General features: G+C 40.5%; 1 protein-coding gene across 14 annotated transcripts in view; it reads right to left on the reverse strand.

Moving 5' to 3' along the window:
• The window catches only part of LOC110983937 (dynein axonemal heavy chain 3-like), a 187,943-nt gene that overhangs the window by 97,911 nt on the left and 73,643 nt on the right, over window positions 1–16,389 (reverse strand). For all 14 annotated transcript variants that reach the window (XM_087136025.1, XM_087136035.1, XM_087136030.1 and 11 more), the window contains exons 19-26: window positions 12,759–12,959; window positions 11,273–11,412; window positions 8,372–8,530; window positions 7,521–7,749; window positions 5,388–5,540; window positions 1,286–1,424; window positions 521–719; window positions 97–325 (exon numbers count right to left, since the gene is read on the reverse strand). In XM_087136025.1, the coding sequence (XP_086992151.1) occupies window positions 97–325; window positions 521–719; window positions 1,286–1,424; window positions 5,388–5,540; window positions 7,521–7,749; window positions 8,372–8,530; window positions 11,273–11,412; window positions 12,759–12,959 (1,449 nt within the window). The remainder of the gene's footprint in view (window positions 1–96; window positions 326–520; window positions 720–1,285; window positions 1,425–5,387; window positions 5,541–7,520; window positions 7,750–8,371; window positions 8,531–11,272; window positions 11,413–12,758; window positions 12,960–16,389) is intronic.

The raw sequence follows: 16,389 nt of genomic DNA on the forward strand, positions 1-16,389 counted from the left end.
GTACACCAAAAGCCCCTCCCAAAAGCAAACACACAAGTGCTGCAAATGTGAACAAAACAGATTAATGAAAGAGGAACCTTTTTCCTGTGAACTTACCTCCAGCTCAATCCTGTTGAACTCATCAAAGCATGCCCAGGCCCCAGATGAGGCCAAACCCTTAAAAAATTTCCCCATGGCCTTATAGTCGAGCCCATCAGAGCAGTTGAAGACCACACACTGCTTAGCCACAGCCTTAGCCAGATCTTTGCATGTCTCTGTCTTACCGGTGCCAGCTGGTCCTTCAGGTGCTCCTCCAAGATTGAGCAGCAAGGCTCCCATTAGAGTTCTGACAAGAAATTGAAACCCACAACATAAGAGCCTGTCTCTCTTTGCTCCAACCACATTTTAAGTAACTTGAATGATATTTATGACTGACCGATGTTAAGGATAATATAAGTTTGTGTTCATGGTATGCAGAAGAATTTACGTTTTGACATCTCATGGTATTGCAATATTTGCTTGTACAGGTGTTCATACTCACCTGTAGCATCTATCAGTAAGTGGTGTAATGACCAGCCTACTTGTATTCCCCAGGTACTCATAGCCATAGGGTACTGTGGTTGTGATCATTCTAACCATGACACTGCTCTCCTCATGGTAGTATCTCAATTGACTGATCCAAGAGAAACTGTGTGGATCTTTGATATACTGCTGACAAAGGTTGGCAACTACATCACGAGCTAATAACCAACCAGAGTAATAGAAAAAGCAAAGGTAATTAAGATTCTATCAGACCTGAAAGTTAATTTCAATTCAGTAGTTGGTCTTAAGACTGGGAGTATCTGGATTACTGTACCAGGAAAATACTTTTCCAAATATGGAAGACAAGTCATTTAGGGATAAGCTCAGGCATGTTACAGTATTACAATGCGAAAGACTAAACATGCTTACTGAAGTCTGTTTCAGTGGCAACATACATGTAAAAAATACAGAATTTGACATGCCCACAGCCAGTATTTGGTGGGACACCCTAATGACTGCTAGCATCACTTACTGTAATTTACTTCAAATATCACCTTCTTCTGACGATCACTGCATTTCTAAAATGCTCCTAAAACTTCTGCTGCATCAGTAGTCCACAGGATTGGGGTTCCAGATTTTCAGTTTTCAATATATAAATGAACCTCTTTCATTATGGAATCTGAGGAATTTAATATTACATAAGCACTACAGTCTACACTCAGTGTTTCAAAACATGGAAAATGCCACAAGTCAAAGCCCTTGATGTGGTTCTCTTTGATCTCACCGTGAACATCTATGACAATAAGCGCTCCCAGCGTGATGCGAGCCATCTTTGTCAGTTTGCCTCGTACCAACTCTACTATCTCCTCTATCTGCTTATTGCACTTGTCAAGGTATGACTCCAGCCCATTCTCTTCTATTGCCTGCATAAATGGAAATAAAGGGTGTCCACATAAAAAGTATACCAAGATAAAAATTACTGTAATGGCAAAACTACTTTATACATGGGAAAAAGAAATTTATCTCTAGAAAGGACAGAATGCCCTCTTTGCAATGGTATACAGCTTCTGATGTTATTGACACAGATGGGTAAACAAACAAAGACCAAAGTTAAGGGTAATGAAATCAGAACTGTGACAAGTTGCATATTTTGAACAACAAAAGTCAGAAGTCGGATGAGCAGTAAGGGGTATGTTATGAAGATGTCAGATGTGCATTGACAGGAATGGTGGCCATATGGAAGGCACAGCACATTAAACGTCTGAGGTAAGTAGCAAAAACAAAGCAGATTAGATTGATTAAGGCACAGTCCTTGTTTTCAATGATGTGTTCTTAAAGCAAAGGCATTTGGTATTCTACACACTTGTATAGTTGAGCCTTGTTAATCAAATACACCCAATCACAATAACACAAGCACGCTTAAGATGAGATCGCGCTTACAACAAGCATTTTTCTTCAGTCCAGTTCAAAATGTACACATTCCTATGAGAGAAAACTTAGAATAATACGAGCTGTGCTAAGATGAGAACACAGACAAGACAAGCACTTTTGCCTCACCCACAGTGTCAAAAACCACTGTCCACAGCATTTTTACAATGAGCACAATTAAAAATGCCTCTTCAAAAGCTTAATCCCAGTAAGTAATTCCTGATGAAATGCATCAGTAGTTCTCCAAAAATGCCAATCTGCTCGGGAATTTGTGCTGCGGTTTTACCACTGATGACTTGGAGATTCTGTTCCTTGTGCCGCTAAAGGGGGCTTTATTCTAGACGACAATGGGTGTTGCGATGTCGCGGCAAAGGGGTGTTTTTATTTAAGCCGAACAATGGGTGAACCTGACTTGAAAATCACAAATTGACAGAAGTTTTGATGCTGAGGAAACAAATGCACAAACAATCCTGCCATGTTCACTCTAGCTTCTTCAGAGGAAATATAAGATGGTGCAATTTTCACAAATGGTCATACGTCTATCGTACTTACGTCGAGATAACTATCATTGTAGCTGCCTTCAAGAACTTCCGTTGAGATAGCCTGTCCTAAAAAAAAATTAGCTATGGCGTCTATGAAGATCAAGCCCAAGGGGCTGTCTTTAGAGACAAAGATTGAAATCATCAAGGCTGTTGAAGCTGGCCGCAAAAAGGCAGATGTCAGACACCAGTATGGGCTAGTGTCAAGTATGCTTTTGACCATCCTTAAGAACAAGACAGACATCTTACATAAGTTTGAAACTTCCAAGTTTTAGCCCTCACAAAAGAGATGCCGCACTGCTGCCCAAGAGGACATGGAGGAGGATGTCTTCCACTGGTTTTGGGGTGCCAGTGCAAAAAACCTACCCGTCAACGGCCCCCTTCTTCAAGAAAAGGCGGCGCAACTGGCGAAGACGATGGGTTGTGACAAGTTCTCTGCCAACACGGTATGGATCGGTCGATTTAAGGAGCGATACAAAGTCACCTTCAAGCAGATCTACGGCGAGAGCAAGAGTGTGGACCAAGTTACAGACTGGCTTTGAGACACTCTCCCAGGCATAATCCATAACTTTGAGCCATGCAACATTTTCAACGCGGATGGCAGGGCTCTTCTAACGGCTAATACCAGACAAGATGATGGCATTTTAAGGAGAGCAGTGCCATGGCGCCAAGCAAAGAGCGAATCACCGTTCTACTCTGTGCCAACATGGACGGCACAGAAAAGCTGAAGCCCCTTGTCATTGGAAAATTCCTCAAGCCCCGCTGTTTGAAGAACATTACATGTTGTCCAGTAACATACTGCGCAAACTGCAAGGCGTGGATGGTGAGTGACCTCTTGGTGAGGTGAGTGACAAGAAATTCACCCAACAACAGCGAAAGGCCTTACTTTCCTGGACAATTGTGCAGCTCGCCCCCCATTCCCAACCTGCGCTCCATCACCATCCAGTTTCTGCCCCAACACTATGTCTCAGCTCCAGCCCATGGATCAGGGGGTGATCAAAAACATGAAGGTTCACTACCGACAGGCACTGATCCAGCGACTTCTAGAAGGCTATGACACAGGGGTGACTCCTGCAGAGGTGAACGTCAAGGGTGCCACTGATATGGTTGACCTGGCTTGGCGAAAAGTCACGGAAGAATGCATTGCCAACTGCTTCAACAAGGCAGGATTTCAAGACCAACGGCAGCCTTAACATCAAGCCCAAGACCCAACCCAAGCCCAGCCTCAAGACCAAGTCCAAAATCAACCTTAAGACCAGCCTCAAGACCAAGCCTGGCCTGATAATATCTGGGCCTGTTTGGCACTGCACTTTGCTTGCCAGGAACATTTCGTCAGTATGCAGAGGCCGATGCAGCTCTGCAGTGCATGGACGAGCCCAACGAAGAAGAAAACGTTGGGGACCTGAAAGTCGAGAAAGAGGGGCAGCAAAAGGGAGGATTGGAAGAGGAGGAAGAAAAGAAGCACAGTAGGGGATCAGGCCCAAGTGAGCGCCCTGCTCGGGACTGGGCCACCACATTTTCAAAAAAGAGATAATGATGCTTGCCTGACTAGAAGAACCAAAAAACCAAAAAAAAGGAAGTTTCTTCCTTCCATTAAACTAATTAACAAAAATAAAAACATGTCCCCCTCCTAGATAACATCACGAAAGATCACATCTTCCGATATCAAAACTTGTCTCACCAAAGACTCTGCATGGTCAATGGAAAGAAAATTTAAATAGGTTTTGGAAGTTACAGTACACCCTCCTAAAGTTCCCTTACTTCAATTAACTGATGTCCCACATTCCCCTTTCAAAATGAAGTTACACAACCATGTCGCACATTGATTCATGACATTAAAAATGAAAGTTACTGTTCCGTAAATTAAAAGAATGTTTTTACAAAATAGATCCCCTCCCGCTAATTATACAAACCAATGGAAATTCCATTAATCATAAGTGTCGTAAGTGTCAACACGTATAACACAAGGTATAAGACAAGGTTTTTTGGAGAGTCCCTTTGAGCTTGTATAAAGCGTGTTCGACTGTATGCAAACTTGTCACAGTGCATTCTGTGGTGGTTTTAGTCTGGTAGAATTGGCTGCAATGACACACGTTTAATAATGACCCTTAAGTGCAAGAGGAAGAGAAGAGCTTATGTATCCAGCAGCACTGGTGGTGTTGACTGCACAAATACTGTCAGTGCTTCACATAACTCAAACCAGTGATGTTATTGAATGGAACAAAGGTGTGCACTCAGGCAAATGGTTAACAGAGAGGGCATCATCATAAACTCAGGACTCCATGTTCATGCAACAATAGGAAATAGTTTAAGTCAAAGAATGGACTTGGAACTATAGATTCGTGTAAGAATGGGCTCAGTGAATAGCAAGAATCTACATTTCCTCAGCCCTCTTTCCCATACAAAAAGTAGTTTTGCCATTACGGTAATTTTTTATTCCGCCATACTTTTATGTGGAAATCCTGCAGAGCCCTTTATAAGACCTACTGCGAAGACTTTATCTTCCCAGCAAATAACCATAAACATCAAGTTATCTATGTTCAAATAGGTAATAACTTTTGCTTTACCACTGTTCATGGCATGAATTTACAGTGAAAATGTAACACTGGAAAATCCTTTGAAAAAAATCAAGCAAGTGATCTCGGTCACCTGGTGGCTGCATTATCTCTGCAATCAGCAGGAAAAATCTGCTCCCACAAGTGTGCGAGCGCACAAATGATACCTAACTGCGAAAATGAAGCAATGAAGCACTCCTCTGGGTTAATCCTGCTGGGACTTGATCAGCAGAATCTCTTGGGTACTCATGGAGTTATAAATAACTCTGAAGGGTTACTGGCCATTGCTAGTATGCATGGAGCGCATGTAAGGTATCTGTTTATCTCTGACAAGCCCAAGGGCAGAGTCTTATCCTGCTCTTACCTTGGTGACTTCTGATGTCCAATAGATTGTACTAGCTGCAATGACAACTTGACCTGGCCAGTTCAACACCCAAGTCTTCCGGGGTGTATGTGGGTATGCATCCACTGCTTTGCATGTTACCTCCTGTAGGCTTCTTCTCATAACGTCTTCAACCTACAACAATGTTGACATCAACAAAAAGGATGTTGAAGTTGATCCCCAACACCTCAGCTGTCCATCCAAAACAAGCACCTCATTTGAAAGATTCCTTTACCATTTTTCTGCCAAATTTTGCAACAAGAATGTTTGCTACAAAATAATAAAATATTTTAAGATTTTCCAAAATTTGGCAAAAAGGACAACAAAGCAGATATCAATAAACTTAAGTGACAATAAAACCAGACTTGCCAACCTTGCCATAATCCTTCCTGAGGTCAGGCATTATCACACAATAGATTAAATGGTATTTAAATGAGCCTTCACTTCCTTCAAAATTTAATCAACTGTGTGGTAATGCCTGACCTCAGGAAGGAGTATGGCATGTTGGCCGGCCTGTAAAACATGTTTTACAATGTTCTGAACAGTTCTGAGTCTTTAATATTAACCACTTGCTGCCGGGTTCAATTAAAATGGCTGTGCACAAATACAGGCATTTTTCATAATTTTTTTCCGTTTCCAAAATTCTTCAAAAATTCATTACTCATTTACTGGACATTTAAACCCTCACGAATGATTATCTGGTCTACTCTAGTCTGAGAGGCAACATCTATTGCCGCCCGTGTATTTCAGCCAGGCCTGCTGCCTTGTAAAGAGAGCCAAAATTGTGCACTGCTCTGTAATTTTCTTTTGTTCTTGAAACTAGAGCAGTTCGCTGCTGGCGTCTTTTTCAATGGGGCCAGATTAGCGCTGGAGAGCTTTCATCCGTGGTTATAATTCTTCGTATTGAATGCCACAAATACAGGTATAGTGTTCCAAAAAAGGACAGATTACCTCCGCTATCGACAACTCAAAAAATGATCTTCAAGTCCCAGCAGCTAGCTCTTTTGTTCCGAGTGCGGTCTTTTGTTACAAGACCTGGCTCCTTTGTCTGATTTCGGGCTCCCTGGCTATGCGTACAAACATAAAGTACCTGATACCGGGTCCCCCAGCGCGAAGTGGTTAATACATGTATGTCTTCATAATTTTGCTGGGTACAGCATGCAGACTGAATCAAACAACATTGTAAGAGCATAGAGGAAAGACACAGGAGGAGTTTGAACTGCCTGGGCTGTAGCATCTGGCCAATTACCACTTTGAAGCGTGCTTGGTACGTCCATAGCCAGAGTGCAGTGCATGCTTGCTACGTACCTGTTTTACAGCCACGAAACCCCTTTGTTCCCTATGATTGGCACCGAAATTTGTCGCTGGTAGTGTACTCCCTTAAAACTTTGTGCACTGAGGTATAGGAAATTGAATATTCATGCATTTGCTGGTGCTTAGTAAACATCACATTTAATGCTTGCTCAGTTGCTTGCATTACGCTCTGTACGCTAAATCTCTATGTGCAGTCATTGCCCTTAATGAGCACTTTCTTCTGGAGTTATTTTGGAAATAAATAGCCCAAAGATTTTGTATTTTGTTTGAATCATTTTTATTATGGCATTTGTGCAAAAGCGTTTTTTATGAGATTCCGTGATCACTCCCTGTGATGAAATAGTGCATCTTTTTACTTATGAACTTAGCTTTCCAGTAAAAGTCAACACTTTGTTGGCCAGTCTTAGCCAAGTTCGTACCAAGTCTTTGAACACCGATGTATTGGACGGAAGAAAATAAAATTACAAACTTTGCATGGATAATGGAACAGTGTATCAAAATTTAAAAAGTTTATTTACGATGGCAAAAGTAGGTCTAATATTAGGGATTTTTCTCTACTTCCTGGTCACAGCAATAATTTGTATTTAATTGCAAGCAAAAAACTACAAGTATTGCTGGGATATTACTGGACCCACTTGTCCCACTAAGATGCAGGCAGTAATCAGGCATTTTTGGAATGTTTTCTATACTTCATTTGACTTGGAGGGAACCATCATGGAACACGTTGAAGTGCTGGAGTTGCTATTCCTTCTGTGTCCTTCCTCTATGGTAAGCGTGACTTCAAGAACCCTAATGTCTGACCTGAATGAGCCATTTTTCTACCAGTCCATGGGCATCAGCTGGTATGATCCTAGAGCATAGCTCTACTGCCTCCATCTCTGCTGACTCCATGGCTGTGATCTCCTTGGTTTCAGTGAAGGACAACTTTGCAATGCCCTCAAAGCACTTCTTGAGGTGGGGCTGGACACGCAATGGGTCCTTGGTCTCTGACAAAATCTCTAGGAGCTCGTCATTGGACAGGAAGAAGAATCTGAAGAGTGTTAATGAAATGGATCATTTCTGTCAGTGGTAATTGATGAAAATTAGTGAAAGCGATACTAGATGGAAGGGTTGAGATTCCTTTACATTATGTCAACATCTATCCATTGTGAAATATCTCTAACCCTAAAGCCTAATAGGAAAGGCCACCTACATACAATTTAACAGGGAACAAAATGGTGCACTCTGATAAAAAATAAAAACAAACGGTGAACAGTTCGGTGGACGCATCCTCGATATTCACTGCATACGTTCCAGAGTGTCATGGTTTGCATTTTTATTGGAGAAAAAAAAGGAATTTTACCCAGGTCCATTAAAAAAATTCAATTGAAAACATCCCAAAGCTGTGCTTAAACAGCCTTTAAAATACTTCTACTTCTTTTCTTGCTTAAATTAGGCCCTTCAGTATGAATACTTCAGGTCTCTGTAACCAGCAAACACTTTGCTGCAGTTTTTGTTCTTAAGTTTCTCTTATTCAACCAACTGGGGCATTTCTAGGGTAAGCAGACAAAAATTCTGTTTGCCAACATGATTATTTGACAGTTATCACTTTACTGACAAAAGGTAAATATCTATAAGTTTTAAGTATGACTTTCTAGACCAGCACCACCAACCTTGGAAAGAACAGTCTCTTCTTCTCCAGATAGTCATTAAGCCCTTTCTGTATAGTTTCTAAGAGACCTTCAGATTTTTGCAAGTTTTCCAACATACGAGGCTGGGCTGTGACAACTAATGCGCGGGTGTTAATCACAGCAGTCTGCATGATGTCTCTCCTAATAAGCGTAACATTAAAAAAAAGGGCAATCACAACTGATCAAATTTATGCTAATCAACAGTATCAAGACATGACAGACAGGAAACACTTTCATGGCATTAGTATGCAGAAAACAATGTTGAGAAAATTCATGTGCAAAGCAAGTTAGGTCAGTTCCGTCAGCAAAACACTGTATATACTGACGCCATCAAATAGTAGCTGAGTTTACAAAAAATTGCCTAACTTCACACAATGCATAAGCCTCATGCCCCAAACTTGTGGTGTAGCTGTGCCATATACTTATGGTTAATTTTCCATGAAGCTGCTTTCATGTACATCACATTCACTGTATAAAACTTCTTGGACAAGAACAACCACAGCCTTTCATAATAGCAATTCCTTAAACATTACAACAGTCATACAGCAGTTCCAACTTAGTTCCACCCACCATTTTGAAAAAGACTTTCATCTTTTCTTCGCTGGATTGGCCACAATTTCTATGTTCTTTCATAGCAAAAGCATTTATACTTCTCAAATAACCTTGTTAACCATATGCTGCCGGGTGCTTTTAAAAATGCAGTGCCTACTGTACATACAGGCAATTTTCAAGATTTTCCGTTTTCAAAATTTTTCAACAATTCATAATTTCATTTAACGGATGTTTACACCCACACTAATGACTGTCTGGCGCCTACTCTAATCTGACACACAACCTCCATTGATGCCTGAGTACATGTATGTCAGCCAGGCCTGCTACCCTATAAAGAAAGCCCAAAATTGTGAGGAGTTAAGTAATTTCCTTTGTACCCAATGAATGCCAGTGGCGTCTTTTCAAACATGGCTTGATTAGGGTGCAGCGGTACTGTATTGCTCATCGATAGGAAGCTGGAGCACTTTTGTCCGCGGTGCTAATCCACAGGTGCGCTATGCCAAAACTATACTGTTTCAAAACAATGACGGATTACCTCCGATAAATGCAAGCTGAAAAATGATGGCAATTCCCAGCAGCGGATCTTCTGTTCTGAGTACAGTCTTTTGTTACACGGACCAGCTCTTTTGTCCAATTTCAGGCACCCTGGCTATCCATACAAACCCAAGGTACCTGAAACCGGTTTCTTCGGCAGCATATGGTTAAGTTGAGAAATGATATGTCTGGCTTAACCAAGCATGATAAGTGAGTAAAATAATTCATTTCCACTTTGTTTGGAGGAAGCCCAGTGTGAAATTGACTACAATGAGGGTACGAGAGGTGTGGAAATAGCAGACAAACGTGCCTCTTCTTATTGGTCACTACCAAGCAGTACAAGAGAGTGTTCAAGCTTCTCTTTACTTTAAACTACAAATACTCTAAAATCATCTCTCTTAATTTTGGCAACAGCGCAGCATGAAAATTGACCCTCATTCCTCGCCTTTTATTCTTTTGGCATGATTACAAATTATCACATATTCTATTCTTTAAAACTCCCATGCTGACATTCCAAATTACATAACACAACCGCTTATTGACCAATCAGAACCTGCATTCTACCAGTAGGAGTTATTCGAATTTACAAGATAATCACTTCCCACTTGACTACAAACTGCAGGAATTGTAAATTCTTCCTGCTTGATGTCTGCCTTGTAAACTTGTGTACAAAGGACTGAGTGGGACTGGCAAATATCTTTCACATTAAAGTGAAAATGTGAGTCCCTGTCTGTATATCACTGTAGACCACCCTGTCTTCCTGGTCCAAGTACACTTGAGGAAGATATTTCCTCACTGAAATACCTCTAGCGGGAACATGTGCCAGATCTTTCAAGTGTTGTGTTTTGTGACAAAAGAAAGGAAAACCAGGTTCATGTGTGAAATATATGACGTTCCCTCTGAGCTGCCCCTGCACCACATGATAAAATTTTCCCCCTAAGACATACTGCAGTGCATCTAATAAAAAGTTATACACTGTACTGTGTTTTAGTTCAATTCCTTTCATTTTAGTTGGAAATTTGAAGGCTAAATCAATTTTGTAAATGGAAAAAAGTGAAGAGAGGTGCATTATAAATTTTGCAATATGAGAGAGAGAGAAAAAGACAAGAATTGTATGAAAAATAACATGCGCAAGACTAAAATTAGCACTCCAATCATCGGCAAATCCGTCTGAGTCTGAATACAAATCAAGCCGTGTGTATAGAGCTTAATATGTACAAGGGTTATGCCAGAAATTAGGGATCCCTTTTTGTGTGTGTCCTTGTCACATCTGACATATGATGTTGTAGGTTCAGAACACATTTTTTTAATTTCCAAGATGATGAATTAATGCCAATTACCTGCCAAACAAATAGTAATAGTTTGAAATCAATTCTGGTAATATTTCCATGTCAAATAACAAAGGTCAGGTGTAATAGGGACACAAAAATGTCAAACTTTTGGACTAATTTCTGGACTTACCCACAATGTACATATGAGACAACACTGATGTAATTAGCACATAATCCATAATAGACCCAGCCAGATGCACTGTGACCCAGCATATGCCCCAGACACTGCATGTTCATTTAATACTAGCAGTCCAGTAGCTCAGGTACAGTGTAATCGTAAAAACCATACCGTACTTAATGGGTTAAACAATTAATAGAGGCTAATAAAACAACAATAAACAAGCGTTTGGGGAACCAATTTTGTTTAGAACTTTAAGCTGAGTTAGCATGTTTTGACATTTAAGTTCAAGCTGATCTACATGGCTAATCTAATTCACTTCAACTTCTACCAAATGAGGTTTCTCACCAGTTTTCATCAACCTCTGTGAACATGGACCCCTCCACAGGTATCTGGCGTCGGATGTCTGCTGATCCGAAGATTGGCTCCAGATACAGCCACGCTGCTTGAACTTTTAGCCACGAGTCGAGAATATCACTCATACGATGCTGGAATATCAAGCACAAAATTAACTTTTATCATGCCATCAATGTCTACAAACATATAAAAAAAAAAACACTAATTCAGCATATTTTTACAGGTCACTGTACAAACTGACAAAAGTAATCTGCAGGTATCAATTCATGTGAAGAAACCTCCCATCTGCAACCAATGAGATTGGCTTGAAAAACTTTCTGAACAATATTTTCACACTTTAAACAAAGGAAAATGGGACTTTCAGCGAGATATCTGACACAGTTTTCTTCTTGCCTTGAAAGTTTAGATGTTGTGCCATTTTCTCGCATTGATGCAAGCTTGCTTGTTTAATTCCTGCCCATATCCTAAGATTCTGCAATAACCATCTAGAAACTATGGATCACTGAAATCCTTAATTTATATCCTGTTCTATCGATTTTTTTTTCAGATTTTGGGAGTCCACAATGACATCACAACATGACATTATGTCATATTTTTAGTGATTAGTCCCTCACCAGCAGTATGGTGTTGGGCTAAAAATGGTGACAAGACAAAAATTACTTCAACGAATCTATATCAGAAAAGAATATTCAGGCAATGCATGAGTGCAAAAAAGTGGCATATTAAATGTACCTTAACTTTCCGAAGCTATTCAGAGAACTGTGAAAGATATCAATTATGAGAGTTCATTTTCTTTCATTTTCGAGTCAAATCTGATTTGAATCTATGGAAAGGTGTTTACATTGCCATGGCGTGGCTCCTACCGAAAATGAAAAGTATGCCAATGGAAGCTCAAATTGTATGCTTTTGCTCCTTGAAAAAAACTTATACTTTACTTTTATTTTGTTTTTTTGTTTCTGGAAAAATCCATACAGTCAGCTGGTAGATTCAAATGTGATTCAGCAGTGAGCTCTGCAATCAATGAAGGAGGCGAAAGTTTGATACAACAGAGCACTCTGTGTAAAAGTTTATCCTTCCGTGAAATGACTGCATACTGGTAAACACACAGAAGAGTAATTGTTGATCTTGAATAAATAGCAAAGGATAATTGTGAAACCAGTTAACATGTCGGCGTCAAGAAGTGCTATCACAGAGGTAATCAAAATGAAACCAAAGATTACTCTCAACTTACTCTGTACAGCCTGTGCAGTACTAAAAACACTCCTCCTCTGAGTAAAATTACACTGATGTGTGTTTTTTCTTTCCTACCATGATGACTCAGAGAGTATGCATTCATCTACAAACATTCTCACTGAAATGCTTCTGAAGACTTCCTAATAGCTTTGCAGCTAAACGATGAATGTAACTGCCACCAGATTTTTCATTCTCTTTATTTCTTCTTTGTTCCAGTACTGTTAAATCCAGGTTCTCTACTAACCAATGTCTCTTCCCACACTTTGACTTGCTTCTCAAATGGAGCAATGAAGGGTGATCCTCTCATGGTTGATGTCTTCACCATGTGATCCTCCAACAGGACTTGGACATCTTCAGGAGATGACAGTATGCTCAGTCCTGTGTCTTTGTACTCAGTGAAATTAAAATGAACTGACTGCCAGTCCTCCTTCATCTTTGAGAGAGCCTACAAGAGGAATCACATTGGGCAAGACAAGGTGGACAATGGCAATCAAGCACATCTATTTGAGTTGTCTGCACTTTGAACTTGATGGCATTGATAACAATGAAGATAACCAAATGCAGCAAAAAACAACATTCACTTACAATCATGAGTACAATTCCAGCACAAAACAAAAGGGGTCAGTAAGATATTGTTAGCAATGTTTCCTGATGGTTCTGCAGTTTTGCCATGCCTTAACCACTTGCTGCCGGGAAACCCCCTTTTGAGCACTATGGGTTTATATGCATAGCCAGGGTGCCCGAAATTGGACAAAAGAGCTGGTCCGTGTAACAAAAGACTGTACTCAGAACAAAAGACCTGCTGCTGGGAATTGCCATCATTTTTCGGCTTGCATTTTTCAAAGGTAATCTGTCACTGTTTTCAAACAGTATACCACTATTTTGGGCATAGTGCACCTGCGGATTAGCAGACAAAAGTGCTCCAGAGCCCCATTGATGAGCGACACAGCGCCGCTGCATGCTAATCAAGCTGTGTTTGAAAAGACGCCACTCACATTCACTGGGAACAAAGGAAATTAGGCAACACCTCACAATTCTGGGCTCTCTTTACAGGGCAACAGGCCTGGCTGAAATACTAAGGAGTCAATGGAGGTTGCCTAACAGACTAGAGTAGCGACCAAACAACTTTTTAAGAATTTTGAAAACTGACAATCTTGAAAATGGCCCATATATGTGCACTGCATTTTTAAAAGCACCCAGCAGCAAGTGGTCAAACACTCCACACAATGTGATTCATGTGTGTCAGTATGGAAGTTATAACTGGATTCAGACCAAAGAGTGATTTCTGTCTTGAAATAAAAATCAATGACCATTTTAATGTAAAACTGACTGGTAAATTATATACCATCCATTTTTCACTGCAAAAGGGAAAAGCAACTTTGTAAGAACATAAAGTGCTCTTCTGTTTTATCTAAAATACAGCCTACAAGGCTATTCGTAAGTATAAGGCGTCATCCCCAAATTGACTAACCGTTCTACATATTGTCCGCATTTTTTCCGATCGGTCTAACTTTGCCAAGTGGGGGAAATCCTCAGACACGACGGAGGTGTGCGCTGAAGCGTGAGGGGTTTAATGAGGCTGGCGGCCGTGTGCCCTTTTGTCATCACGACAAAAAGCATCACGAACAAGCTAGATATCTCTGGACCTCATGAATACCAACAGCCGTTCTGGCGTAAAGATGTTCCCTCATTACAAGTATCAACATTTATTAAAGACGATGGGGTCGTTACAGTCGTTTAGAAATTTTTTGCCAAACTTTGGTTCAGGTTGGGACATGTACATGCATGTGCATACGAAAATGTACATGTATTGTACACGTGCATGTACAATGGTCAACGCGAGACAAACTGGGAGCCGGCTACGAACGTGCTGTGGTACTTTCGTGTATAAATGACACTTAATACAAGTATTTGATCTCCTTCTCCATCCCATATCCATGAGCAACTTTGATTTCAACAGTTTTACACATTTTTGGAAAGTTTATTCAGGCATTATAATTCCGTGGAATTTTAACTTTGGAGGCAGTGTGACATTTTCCAAACGTGTTTCGACGACCAAAACAGTTGTGTTTAAACCATGCTTGACTCAACAGAACAATCATAGGATATGTGAAAACAGTGAAAACAGCATGCTCAAATGGGAATCTCCTACTGCACAGGAAAAAATATCAAACTGGATTTCGAGTGAATTGTGTTCTGGTTATTTTTTCATGAAACAGATACAACTACCAAACTGTGGCATTCGCTATATTCAAAGGACCCTAGTATCAAGTCAGCATTCCTTTCCAGGATGGCGACCACGTCCAAGTTGCAAGTTTGAATTTTCCATCAGTCTTTTTTTCGAATGGAAAACGGCATATATATGACATATAAATACTGTGATTTTGACCGAATGAAAGGAAAGTTTATTTGGCCCTTGCCTGCACCAACTCTCATCATGTGTGAAGCGCTGCTATGCTCCGCCTGGCAAATATTTTTTCTCCTGAGTTACCTTTGATTGAACATGAGTTCAAAAACAATCGGCATCCACTCAAAATTTGTTTTGCACGTTCATTTATGACATATTTAGCCTAATATGGAACGTAAGGGTGCAAATATTGGAAATTGGCATACATAATATCAGTCTGAATATACATGCGCACAATTGAATGCAGTGAGAATTTAGTACTGTTCTGCAGCTGCCCGGACGATCTTTGGAAAATTTCAACTATTGCAACCGTTAACAGGAGTTGTTGCAAGTTGCAAGAGTCTAAGTCTATATTAATGGGTTATGTGCAACATGTCAATGTGCCATCGGTATACCCAAAGATATTATTAGCTAATGAAATAGATGAATAACCATAACTAACAACCTAAAAGAGAATTTGGATTGGTCTGAAATTAAACTTCATTTATGAAACTTTGGAGGTTTAACTCACATAAATTATATCATCTCAGTATCACCCTTCAAGATAATGGTATGGTCCAAATCAATTAAGCCCTCTCCAGAGGAGCTCTGGGACCAGTTTGTCTCAAACAGAATCTCCAATATTGAGACATTTAGCTTTCTAATTTTCAAATCACAGTAACTAACATGACCAAACGCAAGGATGCATGTAGCCACCACATTTGTTGATAAAGTGTTAACGCTGGGCGCTGATGATGTGTCCATGAATGGTTTTTGACCGACGTAGGCAGGCCAACATTTTAAAAAGTGTATTGTACATGAACGTGGTCAATTGTGCACCTCTACATGTACGGTACATGTGGTCACGTAGTCACTGTGGTACTGCAGCAGTCAACTCACTGCAGGATGCATCATTGTTTGACAATTCTCAACGCTGCATTGTTCAAGAATAAACATAAAGTTGAAGGTAAATTTGCAAACCACAATTACCATGAAAAGCAAAGGAAAACAATGTCTTTCTTAAGGGCCAGATCGACTTCATCTGTGCACTGTCCTGGCAGGCAGAAACGTCCTGCAGTCCATGGTGTTTTGCAAGACAAATTAAACAAGCTGCGCCTTGAATGTTAAAAATGAACAGCGAAATTCTCAGACCAGAGTACTCAAAAGCTAAAGCAAGTGCCTTTAATGATACAGAAAGTAACTCACAAACCCCAAATCAGTCAATTTTGGCAAACTGCACTACATGCAAATCCTGTACAGTACCTAAACGTATGCATTCATTTTGGAAGTCCCACCAGGGTGGCCAGCCAACTTCAGAAAAAAACCTTGTGGTGGCCGATCGGCATTTTGTCTTGTTTTAACTGGAAGTTGACCAGTCGGTCAGCGGAAACTCAGCCACGTGCAAACTCAAAGGGGATTTGCCCTGCCAAAGATTGCCCACCACACCAATACGCGAAAGATCGGGCGCATTCATGAGGGTAGTAATTTG

This window comes from Acanthaster planci, linkage group LG04, assembly GCF_054643075.1.
Source record: "Acanthaster planci isolate LZ-2023a linkage group LG04, COTS_SCS, whole genome shotgun sequence".
Taxonomy (NCBI): Eukaryota; Metazoa; Echinodermata; class Asteroidea; order Valvatida; family Acanthasteridae; genus Acanthaster; species Acanthaster planci.